Here is a 24330-nt window from a genome sequence, read left to right as displayed (position 1 = left end):
ATTGTCACTGCCATTGCCATTCCCACTGCCCCTTCCACTGCCACTGCCACTGTCATTGTCACTGCCCCTGCCCTTCCCACAGAGCCCCAGGATCTCCCCTCCAGGCCCCAAGCCAAACTGATTTTGCATCCCCAATCCACACTTAGAGATAAAAAACATAAACTGAAACAAATCCCTGCTCCCACCCTCATGCCAAACCCAAAAATTGAGGCTGAGGGCTTGGAGAGCCCCCAGATTTTTATTGCTAGTCCATAAATCCCAGTTCCCCCACCCCAATCAGAAATTCAATTCCATGTTCTTACTTTGTATTCTGGAATTGACAAAGGGAGGAGAGAGATTGTCATGTGAGCCGAGGTCTCTGCTCGCCACGTGGTCATAGTGAGTCCCATCTCCATAATTCTGGGAAAAAACGGGGAAAAAACCACAATTTTACACCTCATCCACACCAAAAATCCAGAATTCCCTATTCACTTTGGAGGCTGCTCTAAGAAATATCATTCCCTTGTGGTTTTTTTTCCCTGCTGATTGGTTGGAATGAAACATTCCAAAGAGTTTTTAGTGCCATTTCTGACAAAGGGAGGAGAGAGATTGTCATGTGAGCCGAGGTCTCTGCTCGCCACGTGGTCATAGTGAGTCCCATCTCCATAATTCTGGGAAAAAATGGGGAAAAAACCACAATTTTACACCTCATCCACACCAAAAATTCAGAATTCCCTATTCACTTTGGAGGCTGCTCTAAGAAATATTGTTCCCTTGGGGTTTTTTTTCCCTGCTGATTGGTTGGAATGAAACATTCCAAAGAGTTTTTAATGCCATTTCCAAAAAAAATAAATAAATAAAAATCCTGACTATGATGTTCCTGAAATCCTGAGAGGGGTAAATAAACACAAAACTCTCTGGGAAGAGTCCTCCTGCTTAAAGAAAGCCTCTGGAGGAATCAGATCTCCCGCTGGGGGAATTCCATTCCAGCAGGAAAAAGCGAGGTCAGGCTGTTTGCGGAATAATTCCTCGACTTAATGCCCGGCCTCGATTCAAATTGCCGAATCCTTCTCAGGCTCGTGCTCCTTTTCTTTCTATCTTCCCCCACTTCATTCAAGGCTTTGGAGGCAGAAATAATCGGTGTGTGCCAATTCCCAATTTCCTTTTCAAAACATTTTTCCTTCGGAAGCAATACAAGTGTCAAGGGGAAAAAAAAGGGCAGGAAAATCAAACTGACAGATGGAAGCCGGAATGACGTCAGGGATGCAAAGCAGGACGCAAGAAGAAAAGGTGCTGGGATTCCTTCCTTGCAGGCAGAGCTGGGGAATTGAGGGATCCCCTTGGGCTGCCCCCAGGGAAGGGGAATTGAGGGGTGAGAGGGGATGAAGATCCTGCTCTTCGTCTCTATTCCAGTCAGAGTGAAGTTAATTGGGAAACAATTAAAAACAAATTTAAATAAAGGCACGAGGAAAGAGCTTTTTGCTCCGTGTGTTTGGAGGGAATAAAGAGCAGGGTGAGCCTGGAGGAGGGAGGGCAGAACTGGGATGCTGAGGCAGGGCTGGGGAGGATCCAGCTGTGCTGTTGGAAAAGCCTCTCTTCCCACCAAAGCATCCCCATCCTGAGGTGTCAAAAAAATGTGGATAACCGTCCAGAGGAGCAATTGAAGTGACTGAGCCCAGCTGGCTCCCAAATGGCAGCGAATGGAGAGCAGGAGAGAGGCTCCAGAGAGAGCCCAAGGGGGAATTGTGCTCCTGGAGCAGGGAGAACAATTCCAGCCTGGAGCAGAGGTGGATGCTGCAAAGTTGCCTGAATTGTGGAAGGGTTTGAGCTCCACGCTGCAGGGATGAGGTGGGAAGGGCAGGGAATGGAACCTCAAATCCCCCCCAAAATAAAAAGTTCAACATTAGAGAGTGAAGCAGCCTCTGAACCGGCTGTGCTTTGGGGTCAGGAATACGCACAGGAACGCTTTGGGTCGGAAAAGAACCTTCTGGAAACTCTGATTGCAGCCTCTCCCGGAGCAGAGGAGGGGTTTGAAATGGAAACATTCAAAGGAACCATTTTAATGAGGATGAGAGCTGCCAGGCCAGCCCTAGGATCGCACATTTCCATCAATGGGGGATAAAAATTCGATTTACTTACCCGCGACGGACTCGGATGTCCTGCATTCCCCCAGGACCCTGAGCTAGTTCTGTCTTCTACATCTGGGGACAAAAAAGTTCTTTAGGCTTGGTGGAAATCATTCCTGCCTTTTGTCAGTTTCAAATTAATCTCTGGGTGCCTTTAATTAAGAAGCAGGAGTGAGGAGCCGAGGCCGGGAAGTGGCTCCTGACCCCCCCACCAGGCCTGGCTGAAATGAACTCATTGAAATTCACGGAGCCGGATCCTCAGGAATGCTGAGCTCTGAGCTGCACAATTCAGGGATGGAACAGCTCCCATCCATCCTTCAGGGGCTGGACAAAGCTTTGCACCAAGAATTCCTCCTCCAATTTTCATGGCATGGAAAGGATTTTAAAGATAAACCTGTCCCACCTGGCCTGGAACATTTTAATCTTTGCCATCCAGTTGGGAATTTCAACTGGAGAAGGTTTTGAGCAGGTGCTGAGCCAGAACCTGACACATTCAAGGAGTTTGAATTCTTTAATTCTTTCCCTCGATTAGGATTTTTATTCTCTCCATAACGGATGAACACGTTAATAACGCGAGACACACGGAGGTAAATATTTAATTAAGCTCCACAAAAAAAAAAAACAAAAACTGGGGATCATTTACCTGACAGATCTGATCAACCATTCCATTAGGTTAATTAGGCAGATTTAAATAAATAAATAAATAAATAAATAAATAAATAAATAAATAAATAGTGTTATGTAACAGGCAATTAACTCTGGGGTGATCCTGATGATGGGATGGGCTTCTGATGGGCAGCACCTTTTCCACCAAGTGGGGACATTTCCAGGGACAGGACAGCTCCTCAAAGTGAGGGATTCCCACCCAGCATCCCCAAGTTCTGCATCACTCACATCCCAATTTTCCTGAGATTTCACCCCAAAAGTGCCAAGCGTCTCTGCGAAGCATCACCGAGGATCCCTAATGAAGTAACCCTGACATATAAATCCATTTCTTTCTCTCTAATCAAATCCAAACAGGTTGATAAAACCCAGGAACTTCATCCAGTTATTCCCTGGTAATTGGAAAAAGGCTCTTTAGTTCTCATTAAAAGGAGCCCCATCCATCCATTCTGGAACATTCCAGCTTCTCAGGATGGATTTGAGGAGCCCCATCCATCCATTCTGGAACATTCCAGCTTCTCAGGATGGATTTGAGGAACCCCATCCATCCATTCTGGAACATTCCAGCTTCTCAGGATGGATTTGAGGAGCCCCATCCATTCATTCTGGAACATTCCAGCTTCTCAGGATGGATTTGAGGAGCCCCATCCATCCATTCTGGAACATTCCAGCTTCTCAGGATGGATTTGAGGAGCCCCATCCATCCATTCTGGAACATTCCAGCTTCTCAGGATGGATTTGAGGAGCTCCATCCATCCATTCTGGAACATTCCAGCTTCTCAGGATGGATTTGAGGAGCCCCATCCATCCTGGAACATTCCAGCTTCTCGGGGCCACCAGGAGGGACACGATCCCCGGATCCCCACGGATTTCTCCTGTGACAAAGAGGGTGGCACTTAAAGCATCACCACTGATGGGTGAGGATGGATTCGAGGAGCATCTCCTGGCTGCTCTGAGCCCCATCCATTCTAGAACATTCCAGCTTCTCAAGATGGATTTGAGGAGCCCCATCCAGCCTGGAACATTCCACCTTCTCGGGGCCACCCGGAGGGACACGATCCCCGGATCCCCACGGAGCCTGTTGATGATTATCCTATTGCAGCAGGATAAACAGGAATTTTGGGATATTTCCTTCCCCAAAACACCTTCAACCAATCCCAATTAATTTCACCATGCCTGGTTGGTGGATTGAGACCTTTCCTGCTGTTTTGCTCTTCAAAAGGACTTGGATTGATGCGAGTATTAAGTTGAAAAACTACATGAAAAAAGCCAGCTCAACAAAATACAGAAAGAGGATTAAAAGAGGAAGATCAAGGGAAAGAAAAAACCTGGATATTTGATAAGCTAAAAGACTGAAAAATTTAAAATGCACATCCATTGATCCAATCTTTTTTTTTTTTTTTGAAGGTTTTGCTCGAAATATCATCAGGACATGAGAAGAAAAAGCCCAAAACAACAGGCAGGGAGGTGATGTGGAAGAAGGACGGGATGAAGGCCTCAAACACTTGAAAAATTCACTTCTGCAATTAAAGAAGCATTTCATTTTCTGCCTGAATCTCCAAAGCATCCCCAAATATCCACAGAGAGTTGGAGACACCGCTCTGAAGGAGGAGCAGCGGCGTAAACAAACCTGAACTGTTCCCCCCAACAAAGAATTCCATTGTGCTGCTGGGGCTGAGCTCATCCTTCCCCACATTGTCCCAGCAGCCAAACGGGGCAATTTTCCAAATCCCCAAACAGATCCAGATCTCTCACTGCTGCTACATCCCAGAATTTTCAGCCATGAAGCTCAGCAAGAGTGGAAGGTGGAATTCCGAGTTGCTCCTTCCAACTCTTCCAGCTCAAAGTCTCAGAGCTCTCCTGACCCCAAAAATCAGAGGGGATTTTCTTATTTTAGCTTTGTTGCCTTGTTGGGAGAATGATAATAAAGAAATAAATTGGCAAATTTCTGCTGTTTGGGGAGGTGGAAAGGAACATTCAGGATGTCATGGTGGATCCCCAGCAGAATCAGCAGCCCCAGATTGGTTTGCTCTCAATATCAGCCTAAAGGAATAATTGGGATTTCAGACCATGGTGGATCCCCAGCAGAATCACCAGCCCCAGATTGGTTTGCTCTCAATATCAGGAATTTTGGGATTTCAGACCATGGTGGATCCCCAGCCCCAGCATGGTTTGCTCTCAATATCAGGAATCACCCAGGAATTTTGGGATTTCAGACCATGGTGGATCCCCAGCATGGTTTGCTCTCAATATCAGCCTAAAGGAATTTTGGGATTTCACACAATGATGGATCCCCAGCCCCAGCATGGTTTGCTCTCAATATCAGGAATCACCCAGGAATTTTGGGATTTCAGACCATGGTGGATCCCCAGCAGAATCCCCAGCCCCAGCATGGAATCACCCAGGAATTTTGGGATTTCAGACCATGATGGATCCCCAGCAGAATCACCAGCCCCAGCATGGAATCACCCAGGAATTTTGGGATTTCAGACCATGATGGATCCCAGCAGAATCTCCAGCCCCAGCATGGAATCACCCAGGAATTTTGGGATTTCAGACCATGGTGGATCCCCAGCAGAATCTCCAGCCCCAGATTGGTTTGCTCTCAATATCAGCCCAAAGAATTGTTGGGATTTCAGACCATGGTGGATCCCCAGCAGAATCACCAGCCCCAGCATGGAATCACCCAGGAATTTTGGGATTTCAGACCATGGTGGATCCCCAGCAGAATCTCCAGCCCCAGCATGGAATCACCCAGGAATTTTGGGATTTCAGACCATGGTGGATCCCCAGCCCCAGCATGGTTTGCTCTCAATATCAGGAATCACCCAGGAATTTTGGGATTTCAGACCATGGTGGATCCCCAGCAGAATCCCCAGCCCCAGCATGGTTTGCTCTCAGGAATCACCCAGGAATTGTTGGGATTTCACACAAGGATGGATCCCCAGCAGAATCCCCAGCCCCAGCATGGAATCACCCAGGAATTGTTGGGATTTCACAGACCATGGTGGATCCCCAGCCCCAGCATGGTTTGCTCTCAATATCAGCCCAAAGGAATCGTTGGGATTCCAGACCATGGTGGATCCCCAGCAGAATCACCAGCCCCAGCATGGAATCACCCAGGAATTTTGGGATTTCACAGACCATGGTGGATCCCCAGCCCCAGCATGGTTTGCTCTCAATATCAGGAATCACCCAGGAATTTTGGGATTTCACAGACCATGGTGGATCCCCAGCAGAATCCCCAGCCCCAGCATGGTTTGCTCTCAATATCAGGAATTTTGGGATTTCACACAATGATGGATCCCAGCAGAATCACCAGCCCCAGCATGGTTTGCTCTCAATACCAGGAATCACCCAGGAATTTTGGGATTTCACACAATGATGGATCCCAGCAGAATCCCCAGCCCCAGCATGGTTTGCTCTCAATATCAGCCCACAGGAATTTTGGGATTTCACACAAGGATGGATCCCCAGCAGAATCACCAGCCCCAGCATGGAATCACCCAGGAATTTTGGGATTTCACACAATGATGGATCCCCAGCCCCAGCATGGTTTGCTCTCAATATCAGGAATCACCCAGGAATTTTGGGATTTCAGACCATGGTGGATCCCCAGCAGAATCTCCAGCCCCAGCATGGAATCACCCAGGAATTTTGGGATTTCAGACCATGATGGATCCCCAGCAGAATCTCCAGCCCCAGCATGGAATCACCCAGGAATTTTGGGATTTCACACAATGATGGATCCCCAGCCCCAGCATGGTTTGCTCTCAATATCAGGAATCACTCAGGAATTTTGGGATTTCAGACCATGGTGGATCCCAGCAGAATCTCCAGCCCCAGATTGGTTTGCTCTCAATATCAGGAATCACCCAGGAATTTTGGGATTTCAGACCATGATGGATCCCCAGCAGAATCCCCAGCCCCAGCATGGTTTGCTCTCAATATCAGGAACCACCCAGGAATTTTGGGATTTCAGACCATGGTGGATCCCCAGCAGAATCCCCAGCCCCAGCATGGAATCACCCAGGAATTGTTGGGATTTCACAGACCATGGTGGATCCCCAGCAGAATCTCCAGCCCCAGCATGGTTTGCTCTCAATATCAGGAATCACCCAGGAATTTTGGGATTTCAGACCATGGTGGATCCCCAGCCCCAGCATGGTTTGCTCTCAATATCAGCCTAAAGGAATAATTGGGATTTCAGACCATGGTGGATCCCCAGCAGAATCACCAGCCCCAGCATGGTTTGCTCTCAATATCAGCCCAAAGGAATCGTTGGGATTTCAGACCATGATGGATCCCCAGCAGAATCCCCAGCCCCAGCATGGAATCACCCAGGAATTGTTGGGATTTCACAGACCATGGTGGATCCCCAGCAGAATCTCCAGCCCCAGCATGGTTTGCTCTCAATATCAGGAATCACCCAGGAATTTTGGGATTTCAGACCATGGTGGATCCCCAGCCCCAGCATGGTTTGCTCTCAATATCAGCCTAAAGGAATAATTGGGATTTCAGACCATGGTGGATCCCCAGCAGAATCACCAGCCCCAGCATGGTTTGCTCTCAATATCAGCCCAAAGGAATCGTTGGGATTTCAGACCATGATGGATCCCCAGCAGAATCTCCAGCCCCAGCATGGAATCACCCAGGAATTTTGGGATTTCAGACCATGGTGGATCCCCAGCAGAATCCCCAGCCCCAGCATGGAATCACCCAGGAATTTTGGGATTTCAGACCATGGTGGATCCCCAGCAGAATCCCCAGTCCCAGCATGGTTTGCTCTCAATATCAGGAATTGTTTGGATTTCAGACCATGGTGGATCCCCAGCCCCAGCATGGTTTGCTCTCAATATCAGGAATCACCCAGGAATTTCAGACCATGATGGATCCCCAGCAGAATCTCCAGCCCCAGCAAGGAATCACCCAGGAATTTTGGGATTTCAGACCATGGTGGATCTCCAGCCCCAGCATGGTTTGCTCTCAATATCAGCCCAAAGAATTGTTGAGATTTCAGACCATGCTGCTCCTCCAGCCTCCACAGCTGCTCCTTGCCCTTCCCTGACCTCATTTCAGGCAGCCCAGCTCCCCTGCACTGCCTGCAATGGAATCCTGAGGAATTTTCAGGCGCTTTTGGAAAAGTTCTCCTCTCCCTGCAGCCCTTGAAGGCTCTGCCAGGGATCGCTTCCGTTCCATTTTGTGCGGAAAAACTCCCGAGGAGCGAGGGGGGCCCTTGAAGGCTTCTTCATCTCCTACCTCTGAGCTCTGCCCTTTGCTCCAGCAGCATCTGCTCCCTTTCAACCTGCCCATATGCTCTGTAGAAACTTCCAGAGCTCCAGCCTGTTCCCACAAGGCTGAGGGGACTCATTAAAACCGCGGCTCCTAAGCAACCACCTGGAAGGGGAAGATGGAAACGTTTCAGTGGATCCCTCCCCTGCCTGGCCACGGGACGGGTTTGGGCGCTCTGGATCATCCCTCATCAGAGAGCACCTCTGGAATTGCAGCTGGGAGAGAGGGCCCTGCTTTCTGCGAGGGGTTTGGAGCACATTCTGTACTTTTGCAGGGTCATTAGGAACTAAATTATCCTTACAAACGTCTCGTGAAAGGAATAAATGACATCCCCGCGCCACGCCGGGAGAAATTCAGCCGCATCTCCCTGGAATATCCATCCCTGTCACGAGTGAGAGCCCGGCCCGAGCTCAGGAGGTGAAACGGAGCTGGGAAATCTCCACCCACCCCGAGAGGTGAAACAGAGCTGGGAAATCTCCACCCACCCCGTCCAGTTCCTCTTCTAGGCCCGAGGGGCCGGCTCTGACTCAGCGGGGCTTTCCTGCCCTGAGCCGGGGGTTTGAGTCCCTCGGAGGAGCCAGGGTTTGTCCCTCGGAGGAGCCGGGGGTTTGTCCCTCGGAGGAGCTGGGGTTTGTCCCTCGGAGGAGCCGGGGTTTGTCCCTCGGAGGAGCCGGGGTTTGTCCCTCGGAGGAGCCGGGGTTTGTCCCTCGGAGGAGCAGGAGTTTGTCCCTCGGAGGAGCCGGGGTTTGTCCCTCGGAGGAGCCGGGGATTGTCCCTCGGAGGAGCCGGGGTTTGTCCCTCGGGATTTGTCCCTCGGTGTTTGTCCCTCGGGGTTTGTCCCTCGGGGTTTGTCCCTCAGGATTTGTCCCTCAGAGGAACCGGGATTTGTCCCTCGATGCCCCAGGGATCTGCCGAGCTCCCCGCGCGGTCGAGGCCCCACACATCCTGTTTACATCCCGATCTTCATCCCAAAGCATCCCAGCAATTGTTATCCTTTGGAATATGATAATTGGGATATTTTTACCAGAACATATTTCCAGCCCGCAGCAGACTTTTAACAACAATGCCACTTGGAAAGCCGAAAAAACGGGACAATTTGTGGAGGGGATTTCCACAAATCCGAGAGAGACCCAAGGATTGAATTAAAAAAAGGAATAAACAAAGAGGGAAGCAGCTGGAAGGGATTTTTCTGTCCTAACTGTTATTTTATTCCAGGCTTGAGTCATTTCTACCCCTCAAATAAAACAATTTTAATTTAGGCCAGAAATCAAAGATTGTTTTTTATTCACATGTGCTGTGGAGTTTCCATCCCTGCAAGAGTTGGAGCAACATGGAAAGGGATTTTCCTTAGGGTCCTTCCGACCCAAACCATCCCAGAACCCTACAGCAGAAAATTGGGAACCAGGATAAATCACAGGCAGGAATTTCCTTGGAGGAAAAGGCAGGAAAATCGAGGATGGGCAGGAATTTCCTTGAAGGAAAAGCAGGAATTTCCTTGGAGGAAAAGCAGGAATTTCCTTGGAGGAAAAGCAGGAATTTCCTTGGAGTTTAGGCAGGAATTTCCTTGGAGGAAAAGCAGGAATTTCCTTGAAGGAAAAGCAGGAATTTCCTTGGAGGAAAGGCAGGAATTTCCTTGGAGGAAAAGCAGGAATTTCCTTGGAGGAAAAGCAGGAATTTCCTTGGAGGAAAGGCAGGAATTTCCTTGGAGGAAAAGCAGGAATTTCCTTGGAGGAAAAGCAGGAATTTCCTTGAAGGAAAAGCAGGAATTTCCTTGAAGGAAAAGCAGGAATTTCCTTGGAGGAAAGGCAGGAATTTCCTTGGAGGAAAAGCAGGAATTTCCTTGGAGGAAAAGCAGGAATTTTGGGACCATTTTAGGACCATTTTAGGACCGTTTTGGGACCGTTTTGGGACCATTTTGGGACCGTTTTGGGACCGTTTTGGGACCGTTTTGGGACCGTTTTGGGACCATTTTAGGACCATTTTAGGACCGTTTTGGGACCGTTTTGGGACCATTTTGGGACCGTTTTGGGACCGTTTTGGGACCGTTTTGGTTCATCTTGGCTGCCTAAGTTGGGTCTAATAAATCCCCCCTTAATCTGGTCTCTGTTCTAGGCTCAGCCTAGCTAAGCCCAGCCTAAGGAAGAGCTGAGCCCAGCACAACAGCAGCGGGATGTGCCTCATTTCCGAGCTTTTGGGATTTCCTTCCTCTGAGGGATCCGGGCATCCTGGGCTGGACAAACCCTGAGTCAGGCGGGAGGGACGGGGCAGGAAAGGTCTGAGGGGTGCAGGGATCCTCAAAATCCAGGAGGGATCCCCAAATCCAGGAGGGATCTCACAGAGCCAGCAGGGATCTCCCAGATCCAGCAGGGATCCCCCAAATCCATGGGGATCTCCCAAATCCATCAGGGATCCCCCACATCCAGCAGGGATCCCCCAAATCCATCAGAGATCCCCCAAATCCATCAGGGGGGAATTAGGGAAATTAAGGAAAAATTGGGGAAAAATTAGGAAAAAAATTGGTGAAAAATGGGGGAAAATTGGGAGAACTTAAGGAAAAATTGGGAGAAAATTGGGGGAAAATTGAGGAAAAATTGGGGAAAAATTGAGGAAAAATTGGGGGGGAATGGGGTAAAAATTGAGAAAAAAATGGGGGAAAATATGAGAAAAACTGGGAAAAAATTGGGGAAAAATTGGGAAAAAATGAGAAAAAATTGGGAAAAATTGTGGAAAAATTGGGGAAAGATTGGAGAAAATTTGGAGAAAAATGGGGGAAAAATTGGGGGAAAAATTGGGGGAAAATTGGGGGAAAATTGGAGAAATATTAGGAGAAATACGGTAACTCATTGGGGGAAAAGGGGAAACGTATTAGGAGAAATATGGTAAAAATGGGAGGGGGGGGGGAATGGGGAAAATTGGGAAAATTGGGGGAAAATAGGGAAAAAATTGGGAATAAAATGGGAATAAATTGGGAAAAATTGGGAATAAAATGGGAATAAAATGGGGAAAAATTGGGGAACAAATCAGTGAAAAATAGGAAAAAATGGGGAAAAAATCAGAAAAAATTGGGGAAAAATTGGGAAAAAATGGGGAAAAATTGGGGGAAAATTGGGAAAAATTGGGGAAAAATTGGGAATAAATTTGCCCAAATTTCAGCATTTCCTGATGGATTTGGGATCCCCAGAAGTGGCAGCATCCTCAGCAACTCAGCCTAAATTAAAACCCAGCCTCGAGTTTGATGTGTATTTATTTTTTATAAGAAATCTGGATAATGGAAACCACATCCAAACTCTTGGATGATTTTTTTTTTTTTCCTATAAATATCTCAGCAGTCCCACAGCTCTGCTTTGAGTTCTTTCAGGAAATTTTTGATGATTTTCTGTCACAAAATTCAAGAATCACTGTCTGTCTTCTCCAAGCTCTCCTAAGTGTAGCCCAACTTTTTCTCCAGGATTAAGACAAAAATCTCACTGCAGGATTTCATTTGCCACTCTCCCCCTGGAGATTTGCTGCTATTTCACTTTACCATCAAGAAAGCAAAATTTTTCCTGAAAGCATGTGAGTGTGAAAAGCTCAAGGGTTACTCCTGAGAGTAAAGGATCCTCCTTTTTCAGAAATTCAGAGTGAGATGTGGGAATGTGGGTTTTAAATCTCACCTTGCTTATCTGGCTTGTCCAGAAATCAAAATTCCAACCACCGGGGAAATCCACATGGAAAAAAATCAATTTGGGAATTTCACCAGTTGAGTTTGGAGTTAACTCTGAGTATCCCACTCAAGGTTTACTACACATAATTCATTCTCATTTCCAAGGAGATCAAATCATCTCAAAAATGCTTTGGGATCCAGCACAGCTTCCAAGGAGCTCTGTTAATTACCCCTGGAAAATAATTGGGCACGCTCCTCGTTTTGGCAGCTCATGACAGATTTATCTAGAAAGTGCTGAGAAAATAAAGATAATTTTGGAGCAAATTGATCAGAGTGTAAATATTGATCTTTTTGACCTCCTTGGCGTTTCTTTAAGTTTCTTTGGAGTTTATTAGTGAGGGAGCCTCCCCCTTTTGCAGGAAGGCAAACCGGTGCTAATGACTCCTCTAATCCGGAATTACAGCAAAGCCTAAAAGCTCTGGGTGGCGCTGAAAAGCTCGGCTCAGCTTTAAGCTCAGCCTAAGTGGGGTTTTTTTGTTTGTTTGGAGAAATTCGGGCTGCCCCATCCCTGACAGCGTTTGGAGCAAAGTGGGAAAATGTCCTTAAACCTGAAGTGAGGATCCTTAAAATCTTTAATGTGCAGCAAATCGAGTGGAACGTGGCAAAACTCGATACCTGCAGCTCCTTTTGCTGTGACCTTTGGCCAGGAGGATTTGCTAACAAACTCCTAAATAAAGGAGTTGGCAAACACGTCGGGAGGCAGCCGCAGCTTTCCTGCTCTCAGTGGGAAGTTTATAGCCTGGATTCTGTTCCAATGGCTGTGCATATCATTAGCATATTTAAATAGGCTGCTTCCCAAATTAAAGTGGAAGCAGCTATAAAATGCTGTTGGGCTGTGCTGGGTGTCTCCTTCTGAATCAAAATTCAGCCTTCCCAAAGATGTTTTTTTTTAATTTTTTTTCCTTGACTTTTCACAAAGAAGGAAAATAAAAGGCAGTTAAAATACTCGGTGTTTACTACTGAGATACTCCTGCCTGCATTCACACAGAGGAGAAAAGGAATTTGAATTTTGACATGGCAGACAAAAATTACGAGCCAGGCCAGTTTGGAGCAGTCATTCTCCTGCTGCTGCTGCGTTTCCTCGGTGAGGATGCAGAGCAGAGGAGCTCTGGATGCTGTGCTCAGAACAACCTGGGTGTCTTTTCTTTAAATCCAATCGTTTGGAAGGTGCCAGAAAAGCTGCTTCCTCCTCCTGGGTGCTTGTACCCATTGATTTCTCAGCTCCCTGGAGCTGCATCCCCACAAGGAGCCCATCCCAGCCCTGCCAGGCAGCTCATGATGCAAAGCAGGAGGGAAGAGCTCCTCACGAAAGCAAAAGGAAACACATTCTCCTAGTCCAGCAGAAATATTCAAGGGGGTGAGTCAGGAGTTCCAAAAATACATTTCCTAAGCTGCAAAACAGAGCTGGATGTTGCCATGGCACTTTGGGAAAATTCACAAGTCTCCAGCTCGTTTGAGAGATGAATCAAATCTGAGTTTTCAGCTCGCCTCACTTTTGCCACTGATTTCATTTGTTGTTTTTTCAGGTTTTAAAACCAAACCTTTAAGAGGGATTTAAAGGGGCAGGTCAACGTTGAGCAGGAATTTTCACAAGTGGATTCCCTCAATCAGCTCTTTGCACAACAGACAGCAAGGTGCACTTTAGGTGCCTGTTCCCAAAAAGGAAAAAAAAGAAAGGGGGGAAAAAAAAAACCCAAAACCGCATTTCTAGGCCAGGCTCTTATTCACATCTGTTTAAATCTGGAACGTCTCCAAGGAGTCTGGAGGAAAAAAAAAGCAGGATTGCAACGGAAAGGGAGCCGGCTCCGAGACGAGCCGCCCGTGCCAAGGAGCCGTGGATCCTCTCTCTGTCACCACCAGGCTCCAGGGAGCTCGGTGTGACCTCCCTGACCCTGCAGCATCACCTGGGCTGACCTCATGGGAAGGAGCGAGGGAACGTCACCTTTGAGTTCCAGAGAGCCAGGGGGAATCTGCATCTGCCAGGACCTGCCCACCCTCCCAATCCTCACATCCCCTGGGGCAGTGGGAGCCGTTCCCTGGGTGCTCCTCTCTCTCCCTTTTAGGCTCTGAGCTCTCCCTGGATCCCTCCCTTCTCCAGGTGAGGCTCCACGCTCCTACTCGTGCCCGGGAGCAATTGCATCCCCACCCCATCGCTTCCCTTAGGGTAAAACCTGGTGAGATCCTGGCTCCTTTGAGGATCCCCTTCTCAATTGCAAAGGGAAGCAGAGAGAGGGAAGGATGGGTTTGATTTGGGCTTTGCAGCAGGGTGGCACCAGATATCAAAATTAGGTGAGAAAATCAAGAAATTAGCGATTTAACAATCCTGCCTCAATCGTTCCCTCCAGCGGATCGGCCTCGGGTTTACATTTCCAGCCTTCCTGTCAAAAATAGATTTAACACTATTCTAACATTTTCGTGCTTTTTTTTTTTTTTTGAGGATGGTAAGAAACAACTCTCCATCAATCAGAGGAGAAGGAAGAGGGGAAAAAAAAAAATCAAGGGAAAGGAACAGCAAAGTGTCCGAGGTTAGGTTGGATGGGGGCTTGGAGCAACATGGATGGTGTCATAAAATGCATTCCACATCTCCTGACACAAACAGGGCACTGCCCAAAGATATCAGTGTGTGTGTGTGTGTGTGTGTCAGGGCACACTCCTGCTTCCCTGAGAGGCCATTCCCGTTCCACAGTGTCCCTGTGGCATAAAGCTTTCCTTGTTGGATTGGGTTTGCTGCGGTGCCACCGGAGCAGCTGCCGCTCCCGGCGACCGAAAACATTTCTTGTTTGTTTCTGAGCAAAGCAATCCTTTTCTCGTGGAGAAGGAGAAGCGCCGGAGCGTTTGGAGTGGTTTTATCCGGAGTTTACCGGGTGAGTGCTGTGAATCCCGAGCTATTCAGCATTCCACCAGCGGCACCGGCAGCTGCAGCAGCCCGAGCCTCAAACACCGCCCTCCCATCGCAGCTCATTTTATCCATTGTCCCTGCGGGGAGGATCCAGAGGAACATTTGCAGGGTTCCATAGGAAGCGGCAATGCGGGCTGATGAGAGCCATTCGGGATTTCAATGGCAATCAGAGCCCACCGAACGCTCCAGGAACCCCAGCGCGGGGCCGTGGGGGGAGGATCTGAGACGCCACCAAAATTCCTGACGGATGGAAAAACTGCTTTAGAAACCCTGAGCATAAAATGAGAAGGGCCCAGAGCAGCATTTCCTGCTCCTGCTGAAACCCCGGAGTGATGGCGATGCCACCCAGCGATGCCACCCTGCGATGCCACCCAGCCATGCCATCCACGCTCCTCCTTTCCTGTGTACCACCTCTGCCCCAAATCCTCGGCGTCTCCAGCCTCTGCCAGCTCCAAAGCCAGCGGTGCCCATGATCCCTCCCTGCGTGCCAGCGTGCCAGAGCCGTGGTTATGGCAGCCTTGGTTGGGTGAGCTGTGCCCACTCACAGTGCCAGCCCCAGTCTGGGTGAGCTGTGCCCATGTCACAGTGCCAGCTCCAGTCTGGGTGAGCTGTGCCCAGTCACAGTGCCAGCCCCAGTCTGGGTGAGCTGTGCCCATGTCCCAGCCCTGGGTCGGCTGAGCTGTGCCCATGTCCAAGTGCCAGCCCCGGGTTGGGTGAGCTGTGCCCGGTCACAGTGCCAACCCCAGTCTGGGTGAGCTGTGCCCATGTCCCAGTGCCAGCCCCAGTCTGGGTGAGCTGTGCCCGTGTCCCAGCCTGGGTCGGGTGAGCTGTGCCCGTGTCCAGGTGCCAGCCCCAGTCTGGGTGAGCTGTGCCCATGTCCAAGTGCCAGCCTCGAGTCAGGTGAGCTGTGCCCATGTCGCAGCCCTGGGTCGGGTGAGCTGTGCCCGGTCACAGTGCCAGCCCCAGTCTGGGTGAGCTGTGCCCGTGTCCCAGTGCCAGCCCCAGGTCAGGTGAGCTGTGCCCGTGTCACAGTGCCAGCCCCAGTCTGGGTGAGCTGTGCCCGTGTCCCAGCCCTGGTTGGGTGAGGCGAGCTGTGCCCGGTCCCAGTGCCAGCCCCGGGTCGGGTGAGCTGTGCCCGGTCACAGTGCCAGCCCTGGGTCGGGTGAGCTGTGCCCGTGTCCCAGCGCCAGCCCCGCGTCGGGTGAGCTGTGCCTGTGTCCCAGTGCCAGCCTCGAGTCAGGTGAGCTGTGCCCGTATCCCAGTGCCAGCCCTGGGTCGGGTGAGCTGTACCCATGTCCCAGAGCCATCCCCAGGTCAGGTGAGCTGTACCCGTGTCCCAGTGCCAGCCCCGGGTCGGGTGAGCTGTGCCCGGTCACAGTGCCAGCCCTGGGTCGGGTGAGCTGTGCCCATGTCCCAGTGCCAGCCCAGTCTGGGTGAGCCGTGCCTGCTCCCAGAGCCACGGGCACTGCCAGCCCCAATCTGGGTGAGCCGTGCCCGCTCCCAGAGCCACGGGCACTGCCAGCCCAGCTCGGGTGAGCCGTGCCCGCTCCCAGAGCCACGGGCACTGCCAGCCCAGCTCGGGTGAGCCGTGCCCATGTCCCAGCCCCGTGTCTGGGTGAGCCGTGCCCGCTCCCAGAGCCACGGGCACTGCCAGCCCCAATCTGGGTGAGCTGTGCCTGTGTCCCAGTGCCAGCCCTGGGTCTGGGTGAGCCGTGCCCACTCCCAGAGCCACGGGCACTGCCAGCCCAGCTCGGGTGAGCTGTGCCCGTGTCCCAGTGCCAGCCCTGGGTCTGGGTGAGCTGTGCCCGTGTCCCAGTGCCAGCCCTGGGTCTGGGTGAGCCGTGCCCGCTCCCAGAGCCACGGGCACTGCCAGCCCAGCTCGGGTGAGCCGTGCCCGCTCCCAGAGCCACGGGCACTGCCAGCCCAGCTCGGGTGAGCCGTGCCTGTGTCCCAGTGCCAGCCCTGGGTCTGGGTGAGCCGTGCCCGCTCCCAGAGCCACGGGCACTGCCAGCCCAGCTCGGGTGAGCTGCCGGGATGAGGCGAGCGCAGCGATTCGTGCCCAACAATACCGGCTCTTTGTTTTCCCGGGCTCCCCAATCTGTCCATCCATCTGTTCTGCCTTGCTTTAGATTCCCGTTTGAAGCTCCTGGGGAAGGATTCTCCTCTTTGTTTCTCCTCTGCTCCCCTCACGAGGAGGTTGGAGTTCAGAACCAGCCCACCCTGGCACCGATTTTCCAAAGAAATAAATCAAAAGCCCCCGTTTTTCTGGGATCCAACTCGATCCGTGGTATAAAAGAACCGTCGCGGATTCCCGGGAAACGCTTAAAAAAGGGAAACGGAAAATGGAAAAACCGAGAAGATTTCGCTTCCCTCTTTCGATTTCTGCATTGTCAAACTTTGGAAGTCAGTGGCACAAAGGCAAAGCGGGGGTTTGTGAACAACAAGGATTTCCTCTTTGCTCCGTGGCACCGGGGCAGAGTTTGGAAAGGACGGGTTTCCTTCGCCCTGCCGCACACTGGGAATATCCCCAAACCGCATCATCCACAAAGGAAGGAGGTAAAAACACTCACAAACCAACCCATCCCTTGATTTCAAAAGAAATCCCTTTTCAGAGGTCTATCCATTTTTTTTGATTTTTATTTTTTTTGTTTTTCCCCCCCCCAGTCTGTTTTCCTTCCTTGCCTCATCAAGCCAATCATAAAGCACAAAAATAGCATTCCGTGGATAAGGTAAAGCCATCAAATATGGCAAGAATGGGGAAGGATTAATTAATAGTTAATTAATTTTCCCAATGTGTCTCATGCATTCTGAATCTACTGAACAGGAAATCTTCGGCATCTCAGGGGAAGCCAAGGGTCTCGGTGTGGCCACACAGGTTTGATGGTTCCACACAAATCTGTGAGATCCCACACACCCCAAAAATTCACTAAAAACTCCTCCTTTTTAACACCAGGTTAACATCAAAGCCAGGTTTTATCCTTAAAAACATCAGATTGCACAAACTGAGCGGAAATGAAGCCAAAGGTTTGGAATGAAAGCAGCAGGAATTCAAACACACGGAGTGCCTGGTCCGGAGGGTCGCCAGCACATCCTCAGCACATCCTGTCACTGCACTTTAGGGAAAATCAGGAAAATAAAGGCCAAATTTTTCTGAAATACATCTTCTAAATGAATTCCAAATCCCTGGTTCTTGTTTGCTTTCAGAGCAGGGACAAGGAACCAAAATTCATTATTGCCATGACACGAATTGCATGGAGAAGGCAAAAGCCGAACAGGAGCGTGTCCCAGAGATGTTTTAATTGCTGATATAAAACTGTGACAGGGAGAGCAGCATTTTCCTTTCTTTTAAGGAAGTCTTTTCCTTGATAGGATCTCATTAAACATTGCTGGAAAAGATAAACATCCCATTTACAGGATAACATCTCCTCACTATAAAGGTCCTTCCAGGCTTGAAACATGAGGCACTATCCAAGAAAATATGGATATTTATCTCCTTCCTGCCATAAAAAAACTCCCTGCAAGATGGCTGCAAACAGCAGGAAACTTCCATGGAATGGGAAATTCCTCCTGATATCCAACCTGACCCTCCCCTGGCGCTGCTTGAGGCCGTCCTGGTGCTTCCCATCCCTCAGTGGCTTCACCTGGCTGCCCAGGAGCTGTGGGGTGGAGGAAGGTCTGAACCAGCTGGGATCATCCTCCCAGTTTGTTCCAGCCACTCTGGAATCTCTTCCTGGTTGAGAATCCTGATCACAGGTTGGACTCAGTGAACTTGGAGGTCTTTTCCAACCTCAGCGATTCTGGGATTCTGTGATTCTCCAGACCAGGTCCCACAGCATTAAATGAAAATGGAATTTAATCTCTTACATGGATATGAAAAAAGAGCAGTGGAAAAAAACCCTCCTGGTGCTTTTAGTCCCTTTTCATGAAGTTCTATCCAATAAATGTCTTTGGCCAACTCCATTAGGGAGCAATTAGACCTTAATGGCCGTCTAAATCCATTATCAGTGGACATTTAACCTTGCAATATTTAAAGATAATATTTAATTTGAGCAAATTAATGGGCTGCCTGTGAGACCAAAGAGATCTATTTAGGCTCTCTGGTTTTCCATCGGGGATTATTTCCCTTTGGATAGTGTGACAAGAAACTGACAAAGTTGGTCCTCGCGTTTGGAGTTCAAACAAACAATACAAAATCTCAAACGAGCTCCTGCTTTTATCCTTCTTACTGCTCCCGTTATTTCCACATCCACCCACAGTTTTTTTTATGTGATCCAGGGATAACTTTCACCATTCCAGGTGAAACCAAGCCCTGGTTTTGGACACTCTCAGCCAGGAATTCCTTGCCAATATCCCCTGTGGCAGTGGTAGGCATTCCCTGAGTGCTGTCCCTCCATCCTTCAGGCACTCCCTAATTCCTTCCCAATATCCCATCTGTCCCTCTGATAGAAGGAAGCCATTCCCCCTTGTCGTGCTCCTCTCCAGCCCTCTCAGAGCTCCCCCAGCCCAAGGAAAGTGGGAATTGAACCCAGATCTAGAATTTCCATGCTGAGGAAGGAGAGGAATGAAAGCAGGGAACACCTTCAGTCCATGCCTCTCGTGTGATGCTCTAAGATGTCATCGCCGGCGTCTCTTTGAAGCAAAGTGACAACATCCAACGTCTGCGCTATTTCAGTCCCCGGAGAAGTTTCCCTGATGGAAGCAAATGGAAAAACCTGGGGAAGCTCCAGAAGTAGGTTGCCATCTCATTGCCACATTGGAAGGTTAGAGGTGTTTCCTCTGCCATCCGAGAGCTTTAAATAGCGCTGACTTTGCACATCGAGCTGGAGCTGCACGAGCGCGAGCCTGGCTCCCATCCACGGAATTTCGGCTGCTCTCAGCCGGCTCCCAGCGCTGAACACGCGTGGAATTCAGCGTGTCAGGAGCTCATGGGACAGATCCTTGTTCTGGCACAGCCCTGGGATTCATTTTTGGTGGGATTCATGGAATGGTTTGGGTCGACAGGACCTTAAAGGCCGTTCGGTGCCACCCCTGCCATTATAATGTGACGCCTCCCGTTATCCCGGGGTGCTGCCAGGGATCCAGGGATCCTTCTCTGGGCACCTGTCAGGACCCCTGCCAGGGCTCTCAGAGCCCAAAATGCCTGTGGTTTGGATGATGGCCCGTGGAGAGAGCTACCAACCTTCGATGGAAGATGGACAAATTCAATAGAATGATGGTGAATTTAGCACGGGGTGAAAAATTAGATTTTGGGGTTTCTAGAATGGACATCCAGATGGAGAGATCTGGGTGTGTCCTGCATTTCTCCTTCTTCTTCTGCTGTGATGTTTGGCACTTTTAGGTTTAGAGTAGAAGCTCCCTGTCTGACATAGATGATAGGTATTGGAAAATAATTGTGAACATTGTAGTTTTTAGTAACGAGACTAATTTAATTAACATCGCCCCGGGGGCAGGCAGAGCGTCCTGGGCTGAACACACCAAATTTTATCAATAAAGAACAATAAGACCCAGAACTCTGATTGCTTCTTTGAGCACCAGAGTGGGAAAAGAGACTTTGGAGCGGCGAGAGGTCCCGGGGACCTGCAGGGAAGAATCCACCAGCACCGAGGAGGGGCTGTGACGGTGGAAGGAAGCAATGGATGGACACCAAACCGTTGGAAGATGGGTTTCCATCAGGAAATGCAGGAAGTAGAGCCGTGCCTTCGTTAATCTCAGCAATTAGGGAACTGCCCTCGGCCTTTAGAGCTCCTCTGTGAGGTGAAGGACCCTCCTCACCAGCCTGACCCAGCCCTGTGTGCCCCTGGGCTCTGGGGTCAGCAGCACGCTGCCCCACACGGAGAGGGAGGATGCGGGGTGTAATTACACACGCTCCTGTCAGAGTGGAATCTGTAGTACATCGCTAATGTGTAAATGACTAAATAACTTAATTAGGTGAAATGAAGTGCACTTACAAGCGCAGATGCTTACGCCGGATCGGGATAATGTGGTGTGTGGGAATATATCCCTGGTTTTTTTTAAAGATGTTTATATTTAACAGTAGGCCAAGGAAATGAGGAACATGCACTGGTGAGAAGGATGGCAGGGAATTTTTTTTTTTAAAGGGAAAAATGTTTACCACATCCTTACAAATTGATGGAGAAAACCAGATTGAAATCACTTCAAATTGTGGAAGGAACCAACTTATCAGTCCCTGCAAAGGGGAAGAGGCGAAAAAGTGATTCTTCTAGGCAAGCTTAAATAAATAACGAAGCAGAGCCTTTCTTTTCCTAGCTCACCAATTCCTGAGTGGATCACTGAGGTTGGACAAACCCCACAAGATCATGGAGAGCACAGTGCAACATCCTTGGATACTCCAGGCAGCCCTGCCAGTACCTGACCTTTGATGGAGAAAACCATTTTGAAATCACTTCAAAATGCTGGAAGGAACCAACTTATCAGTCCGTGCAAAGGGGAAGAGGAGGAAAAGTGATTCTTCTGGGCAAGCTTAAATAAATAAAGAAGCAGAGCCTTTCTTTTCCTAGCTCACCTATTCCTGAGTGGATCACTGAGGTTGGACAAGCCCCACAAGATCATGGAGAGCGGAGTGCCACATCCTTGGATACTCCAGGCAGCCCTGCCAGTACATGACCCTTGATGGAGAAAACCATTTTGAAATCACTTCAAAATGCTGGAAGGAACCAACTTATCAGTCCCTGCAAAGGGGAAGAGGAGAAAAAGTGATTCTTCTGGGCAAGTTTAAATAAAGAAATAACGAAGCAGAGCCTTTCTTTTCCTGGCTCACCTATTCCTGAGTGGATCACTGAGGTTGGATAAACCCCACAAGATCGTGGAGAGCAGAGTGCCACATCCTTGGATACTCCAGGCAGCCCTGCCAGTACATAACCCTTGATGGAGAAAACCATTTTGAAACCACTTCAAAATGCTGGAAGGATATCAGTCCCTGCAGATATCCAAAGGGGAAGAGGAGAAAAAGTGATTCTTCTGGGCAAACTTAAATAAATAAATAACAAAGCAGAGCCTTTCTTTTCCTAGCTCACCTATTCCTGAGTGGATCACTGAGGTCATGGGGTCATGGAGTCCAAAGTGCCACATCCTTGGCAGCTCCTGCCAGTTCCTGACCCTTCCCAGGAAAAAGCTCCTCCTAGGGAAGTCAGCAGGAGCATTCCCTGCGTGGGGATGAGCGCCTCGAGTGCACTCGGTGATTCAAAGCGCGGGACTGAGCTCTCCAGCTTTCCGTGGAGCCTGATGAACGGAACCGGAGAATCGCTGAAACCGTTCCCAACCCTTCTCCTCATCCATTCATCCATATTCATCCTTCCCCTCTCCCTCATCCATGCTGGAGGTGAATGGAACAGCAGCATTGAATGAGCCAAATAAATGATGGCGTGTGTGTGTTTCAAGGAGGCTTCAGCCCAGGAAGCGACCGGGAAACGGGAGCTTTCATTTTCTCAAAGGGGAGGATGGGAGGAAGTGCCTGCACAAGTACCTGTGAGCTGGAGCACTGACAACAACCTGGGTTTCTAGAAGGTTCCCTGCAGGGTTGGAACAAGGCGAGTGGTCAAGTGCTTCCCAACCCAAACCATTCCAAGGACAACAAAGTCAAGGTTCCCAAGCTGCAGTGCCTACATTGCAATTTCCACGTTATCTTTCCCGTAGCTGCCTCTAACGACAAAGAGAAATAGCTTTGTCAGAATTCCAGAAAATTCCTAAATGCAGGATCAGGCAGCGAGCTGCCCAAATTTTGAATAATTCCATACAGAACCACCAGTAAATGAAAAGTTTTCCCAGGATTCCTTTTCAAGCTGGAAAAAGAAGCTGTCACAATGATTTTTGGGAGAGCGGAATAGCTGGTGGATGGAAGGCGAATTCGGGACTGAGTCAAAAGTGTCGGAATAACGAGTTGGAATCTGTTGCTATTAGTCACTGCCTTGGAAGCAAATGCAAAGCTGCTAATGCTGGGGATGTTGAGGAGTGCAGAGACTCCCTGGCACTTGGAAGGAATTTTCTAGCTTGAGATGAAAGGGTGAGGAGGCAAATACTCCCTCTCTTTAGGCGCAAAGGAGAATTGTACCTCGCAGGAAGGGGAGAGGAGGTGTTTGCCTCTCCCGGGAAGTGTCACCCTCGGAAGAGGCTCCATTTCACATCTCCTCCTTGGGAGCCAAGAGAAATCAATTAACTCTGCAACTGGAACCAATTAACCCTCGGAAAAGCACAACACCGAGCGCAGTGGCGGTCTTTAAGAAATGGGATAAATGTAAGAAATCCATAAATTAGAAAGGAAAACACCACCTGTATCAGGTGGGCTCCTCATTCTTCAGAGACACCACAAGAGTTTGAGGGTCTAAAAACCAACAGGGACTTGCACAGAATGGGGATTTCAGGGGATGGGATCGGCCCCGTTTGACTCCAGCACCTCGAAGCAGGGCCGCGCTCGCCGAGCCGCCCGTACAAGCGGGATGAAGGCGGATCCCTTGAAAGAGGCACCTTAAACCCTTATCTTCAAGGGAGATAAAGCTGCCTTATCTGCAGGGAGGCACCTCGATGCTTCCGCTCGATTCAGACGCCGCCGTTTGATCCAAGTGGCGCTAGGGAGATGGGTGCCATCTGTGACACGAGCCAGCAGCCCGGCCTCCCTTCCCTTCCCTTCCCTTCCCTTCCTTCCCTTCCTTCCCTGGCTCCCGGCACGGCGGCCAGGAGCGGGAACAATGCTGTGCCTCCAATCCCTGCCTTCACTGGCAGCTCCAAGCTTTCAATCCTCTCCTGGCCTTATTCAGCTTTTTTTTTTTTTTTTTTGCCCTTTTCCAACCGAATTCTGAGCAAATGGGGAGTCTGCTCGACAGATTATTGCAATTCCCTCCTGAGGCAGCTCTTGCCGACAGCAACAGGCGAGGCAAGGGGGTTTAAACCAGCAAAACACCCTTGTAAATATTCTTAATAAAATTCCAAAGTGATTCCAGCGATCACTTCACGCCTTCAGCGTTCCCTGGGAGGGCTCCATCCCACCCCTCTGGACACCATCGCGGGCGCTGATTTTTCCGGCGCTGAGCTGACTAAGAGGAAACAACTTTCTCTTCTAAAAAATAAAAAGGAATAAAGCTGCTTCTTTTATAATCCTGCACTTTCTATTTAAGCTCCTGCTCTTTTGGATTAAAGAAAGAACAACTCACCATTAGGACCTGCCCTGTTTATCAACATCACAATTGTGCCCGAGAGCCGCAGGAATTATTTTACACTTCAAAAGATGCTAGAAACCAGTTTTATCTCTATTTAAAGTTTCAATATAATATTTTATAGAACTCATCCTCCCTTTCTAGTCAGATACTGGGGTTTGATGGCTACAAGCCCTTGCAGGGAGGGGGATTCCGGGAGCGGAAAAATGCAAATAAAAATTACTTTATCTGCTCAGTTTTGGCTTACAGGGGTTTCACTTCCTCCATCCCCTCCTAAATGTTAAAAACAAACTTTTTCTGCACCTTAGACAAGACAAAAGAAGGTTGAAATTAAAAGGCTGTTGCCTAAGTGCCATCCAGGCAAGCACACACGGGAGTATCCTTGGTTTTGGAATGTGCTTCACCAATGCCCTACACCACACTGACAAAGCCATGGCAGAGCTTTCAACTCTGGCTTTGTGCTGCAAAAAGCCTCCGTTTTGTCCCCAGTTTTGCCCCCAA

At 49.4% G+C, this 24330-nt stretch overlaps 1 protein-coding gene across 1 annotated transcript in view; it reads right to left on the bottom strand.

Moving 5' to 3' along the window:
* Nucleotides 1-276: 276 nt before the first annotated feature.
* TCF4 (transcription factor 4) overlaps nt 277-24330 on the bottom strand; it is a gene marked incomplete at its 3' end in the record, with an annotated part of 37289 nt that continues 13235 nt past the window's right edge. Inside the window, exons 4-5 of the mRNA XM_084225640.1 lie at nt 2119-2180; nt 277-399 (exon numbers count right to left, since the gene is read on the bottom strand). Of these exons, the coding sequence (XP_084081766.1) occupies nt 277-399; nt 2119-2180 (185 nt within the window). The remainder of the gene's footprint in view (nt 400-2118; nt 2181-24330) is intronic.

Source organism: Fringilla coelebs (genome assembly GCF_963513975.1).
Source record: "Fringilla coelebs genome assembly, chromosome: Z".
Lineage (NCBI taxonomy): Eukaryota > Metazoa > Chordata > Aves > Passeriformes > Fringillidae > Fringilla > Fringilla coelebs.
Note: the sequence above shows the minus strand (reverse complement) of the source record. Positions and strands in the feature narration are given on the sequence as shown.